General features: G+C 34.4%; 1 protein-coding gene across 1 annotated transcript; it reads left to right on the forward strand.

Moving 5' to 3' along the window:
* The first annotated feature begins 1,867 nt into the window (after nt 1-1,867).
* On the forward strand, nt 1,868-2,543 carry LOC108354658 (uncharacterized). Its single transcript, XM_017605837.1, has 2 exons — nt 1,868-2,091; nt 2,157-2,543. The coding sequence occupies exons 1-2, from the start codon at nt 2,089-2,091 to the stop codon at nt 2,484-2,486; spliced, it is 333 nt and encodes a 110-aa protein (XP_017461326.1). The 5' UTR covers nt 1,868-2,088; the 3' UTR covers nt 2,487-2,543.
* Nucleotides 2,544-5,147: the final 2,604 nt, after the last annotated feature.

A 5,147-nucleotide genomic window follows, 5' to 3' on the forward strand; every position in this document is an offset into this window, starting at 1 on the left:
ATATAGGTATTTAGGGAAAATTTTCCAAAACGGATCCAGGCTTTGAAAAAAAAAAAATATTAGGGAGTATAGAGGAGCTTTTTCAGATTCTAAATCTGAAGACCCCACCCTCCGGAGGCTTATAGTTTTAAAGTAATTCGCATTTAAAGTTGCAAAAAATACCGAATTTAACCTCACCTTTTGCTTTGTACACCAATTGAAGTGAAATGTCAGTGCTGCCATACATATGAAAAAATGCCTCAAAAACACAAAACGGAAGCATTAAAAAAGTGCAGATAATGATCGCGCGATATTTAATAAAAAAATTTAATTATTTATTGGTCGATTTTTGATTAAAAAGTTGCATAATTTATCGAAGTATCGATTTTATAATAAAAAGCGATGTTTTATTAAAAATGTTCATTATTTATGGAAGTATCGATTTTTAGAATATAAAGCGCCGCGGTCTAAAATTTTTAATAAAAAGTCGCGCGATTTTTAATTAAAAATTTTCATTATTTATGGAAGTATCGATTTTTAGAATATAAAGCGCCGCAGGCGAAAATTTTTAATAAAAAATCGCGCGATTTTTAATTAAAAATTTTCATTATTTATGGAAGTATCGATTTTTCGAATATAAAGCGCCGCAGGCGAAAATTTTTAATAAAAAATCGCGCGATTTTTTATTAAAAATTTTCGAGATATATGGAACTATATTAATATATGGTTACTGGGTGTTTTATATAAAATCACGCGATTTTATATAAAAAAATTTCATAATTTATGAAAGTATATTAAAAAAAAAGCTTCTGCATGCGAAAAAATAAGAAGAGAATAAAAGAAATACCGTTGGAATACGGTTGCCATAAAAATATGACGATTTTACGCACAACTCCTTTTTTGTGTTGGCCGCGTTTTAATAAAATCCTTTAATAGTGGCGTATTTACTTTTAAAACGTATGGCAGCACATATTTGCTCTTACTGTCGGCCATTGTTATTTCTGTTTGTTTTGAAAAGTGGTAAAACGTGAATACAAATTTATAAACGCGTTTTACTTAATTAATTGGTGAATTATATGTAATAAAAGCATAAAATACGCATGTGAGCATTGAAAATATAATATGTAACACAAAATATAAGTGATAAGTGGCATATTTTAAAAAAATTAGGGGGTGATAGTAGACATTATTTAACAACAAATTGCTAAAATACTATTAGCAATTATATTGTGAGAGTGAACAAGTCATGTTGAGGAGGCCTCCCCCAACATCCTCACCAAGTTTCATGACGAAATTCCTTATACTTTCGCTGAAATTTCGATTGGTTCCGTTTTGGAAAGCCCACCCGGTATTTATGTTAGTTATTCGCGTGGATAAGTTTTAGTTATTTGTAAAACGATTTTGTGTTTCTGTGCTCAAACGCGTGACTCGAATCAAACAACTTTTACACACTTCTAGACGAGAGTCTACGCATTATTTAGAAAAAAAATGTTACTCTATCTGTGCACTAATTTATAAATAATTTCGGTTGCGAAATATGCCGAAGGCCGCCTAAGCAGAAAGAAATTCTCTGCCAAAGGTAAAAATTTTGGTTTGAAATGTGTATTTTTGGCGAATTATGCCGAAGGCCGCCTGCGCAGAAAGGTGTTCTCTGTAAAAGGTGTTCAGCCCCTCTTCTGCGGCAAAACAGAAAGGAGAATTCTACTTAGTGTGGGTTATAATTTTTTTCGTTGAAAAACTTTGCTTTTCCTTTGCGAAAAATCCCAATTTCCCCTATTATCAAACATCTCCCACGGGGCCTGTGGGGGTGAGGGGGGGGGGAGAACTTTCCATAAAGTGCGGTTCATCCTCTTTCTTTAAGGGGGATTTGGGGGGCCAGCTTCCCAAACCCCTCCGCCCCTTACAGCAAAATCGTTGTACAAATAACTAAACACTTCCCATCCGCATTACCATTTTTACCATCATTTACATGATTACAATTGCAGAGAAGAGAAGAAAAAAATTGGTCCGTCTGGTGGAAGTCCCTCGCTTTGGAAGCACTACGATGATGTCCATAAAATTATAGGATGCACACCAGCGAACGATGCAGAAATTTTGGAGTCTTTTTCTATGGTAAACTTGAATTCAATGCGTATATTTTAATAAAATAAAATATGTTTACAACTTTTTATTTTTAGAATATATCGTCAACAGCAGTGCCACCATTGCCATCGTCTATTCCGCCCTCTTCGCCGGTTCCTGCACCGTCGACACCATGCCTCAGCCGCCAGCCGTCACCTCCAATGTCGTCGCCAATGTCAGCGCCACTCTCATCAGACGATATGCCGTCCACCTCCGTGGCTATGGGTGAGGTGGTTAAACTTGCAAAAGAGCAAACTGCGTTGCTAAAAACAGTGGCAGAAGACGGCAAGGTATTAACCACGGAAGTCGTGAATGCCATTAAGGAGCAGAGCAGCGACTCAAAGGAGTTTATTAATTTAATGAAAAGTATATTAGAGAAGATGTAAACTATATACAGTGCCGGTAAAAATAACAGCACCTTACCATTTTTTACCGGTTTTGCTATTTTTTTTGGGTCATATTCCTTATTTTCCCGTGCAATTCCTTTGGAGTATATTTGGAGGCCATTTGAATGGACATCTCCGTATAGATGTGGACGTTTCGCTTAGCGCGCCGCAGGTCACCAGAATACTCGGCCCATAGTTCCAGGAACACTTTTTCATCACTGGTGCTCCAAGTGCTGCGATTTTTGTTGTCGGACATCTGAATTTGGAAAATATGTATTTAATAATTAGTTTTGCTCATATTTTAACACAATATTGTGAAAACTTACCGCTGATTTTATTTGTTTGCCGCTTTTTCATTTGTTTTCATCAAACTTTCGTGCTGTCAATCGAAATTACCATTCACAATAGTAAATAGATGTCAATTTTGGACGGAGTTGCCAAATTGAAACTAGCAAAATCAGTTTAAATGCAAACATATTAAGTGCATTTACAGCAAGCCTATTTGCATTTGAAAGGAGTTAATGCATGAGTTAATGCAACTAAAGGCTGATTATGCAAATAAGCGAGCCCGTTTGTCTAGGCTTTAAAAAAAGGAACATTCGCATACAAAATTATGCAGAAATATCAAAGAAAATTAATTAAGGCGCAAAAAAGTAACTAAAAGTGCGAATTCAAAATATTAATAAATATATTTCTATCTAAAGAAAAATCAACTAAAATAGAACTTGAGATCTTATTTAATTCGTTTATTGCACGGACAGATCTTCTAGCTTCCAAGGTCTTCAGATTTATTAAAAGTAAACGAGAAGTGTAGGTGGGCATAGGAGCAGAAAAATTCAAAGACCGTAATGCAAATTAAAGAAAAACCTTCTGAACACGCTCAATTCTATTTATAGAATTACTATGATAAGGCCTCCATATAAACACCCCGTATTCCAAATTTGAACGTACGAACGACGTATATAACAGTTTAAGTGTATACGGGTCACAAAAATTTGTACAGTTTCGCCTCACAAAGCTCAAAACTGAATAAGATTTCCTAATTATAAGGCTGATATGGCTATTAAAGGAAAAATTTGATGAAAAAATTATGCCAAGATCTCTCATTTCCTCAGCAGTTTCTAACAAAGTATTAGAAATACTATAATTTGTCGATACGACATTTCGAATTTTTGCAAAAGCGATTTTAAAACATTTATTCAAATTCAGTGAAAGTCTCGATTTCAAGCACCAGGAATGCAGATTATCCAGTTCTACTTGAAGCCTATTCATATCATTCAGATTTTTTACTGTTGAAAATATTTTTAGATCATCCGCATAGAGTAAACATTTTGAGAGTGAAAAACACGTTGTGATATCGTTTATAAACAAAACAAAAAGCAACGGTCCTAAGATATTCCCTTGGGGAACCCCAGAGGTAGCAAAGAATGGTTCAGAGGATATGCCATCAATAGAGACTACGCACCGCCTGTTACACAAATATGATTTTATCCAATGCAGAAATACTGAATGAAATTATTTCGCTTCTTTGCTTCATTTCGGGGAATGCAACGTAGAATGCTGCATCGTAGTCAGCTGAAAAATAGAATGAATATCCAAAAAATCTTTTCCTACCGTTAGTTTCTGTGGAAATTTGTCTCGCATAAAAATCATGTTTTGCTTTGTTCAATTTGCAGCGAAGTTGAAGTCAGTCAATGAAGTGAAGTACATGAGTGAGAAAGTAGAATTTTAAGCTTTATTAAATATGCATGTATGTACATACCGATTTTTAAGTAAAATCTAAATACCCAAATACATAAATATGTTTGTATAAAAACTGAATTATAAAAATTTTAATTAAATTTAATCTTTTAAGACATTTTCTGATATAATATAAATAAGTATGTACTCATCTGGGCATTCTACATTAGTTTCTCTGTAAGGCATTCTTTGTTCGCTTCTCTGGATTCTGTTTATCCATGCGTTCTCGTTTCGTTTGAAGGTAATGCTGCGGGTAAGGGCTTACCGCCAATGACATGCCCATGTTAAAATAAGGCCTTCCTGAAGCGAAAGGGTAAGCGATTCCCATCGCCTAGCTCGTTTCCACATTCGTTTCTATGGTAATCGTGTTTTTTGCTGGGATGTGGCATCAGGCCACCAGAAAAAGCCAATTTTTCCAAAACAAAAGCGCCAAATTTTTTTGATTCAGTAAAAAGTGTATATACATATCCATTTCCTCACGTTTTTATTAATAAATTAAATTCAATACATTTATAACAACGCAAAACATATTTAATTTACCTATTCCTCACATTTTATTCAGTAAATGAATTCCATCTTAATGTAGAATATTAGTGTATAGTGTATACATACTAGGGATGTCAGGGATGTCCCGGTCTTTTTTAAGTCCCGAATATCCCGGGATTAGTCGATTTAACTCCCGGGATTGCTGGAAAAAATTTTTTTGTTAGCCAATTAAATTTTGATCACAAATATCCCCGCTCAAGGGCAAATTAAGAATTTTTTGCAACCCTTAATGCTATAATTTCTTTAAGATCGCATTACCATCAAAAGAAGGAATAATTTTGCTTCGCTCGAAATGGAATAGGTGATGCACTTATATATTTATTGTTTACTTAAATGTGTTAACTTTTTTATTATTACTTAAATATACTGATAATA

The sequence above is a fragment of the Rhagoletis zephyria genome, unplaced genomic scaffold, assembly GCF_001687245.7.
Source record: "Rhagoletis zephyria isolate East Lansing unplaced genomic scaffold, Rhagoletis_zephyria_1.1 Rzeph_scaffold_00157, whole genome shotgun sequence".
Classification (NCBI taxonomy): domain Eukaryota; kingdom Metazoa; phylum Arthropoda; class Insecta; order Diptera; family Tephritidae; genus Rhagoletis; species Rhagoletis zephyria.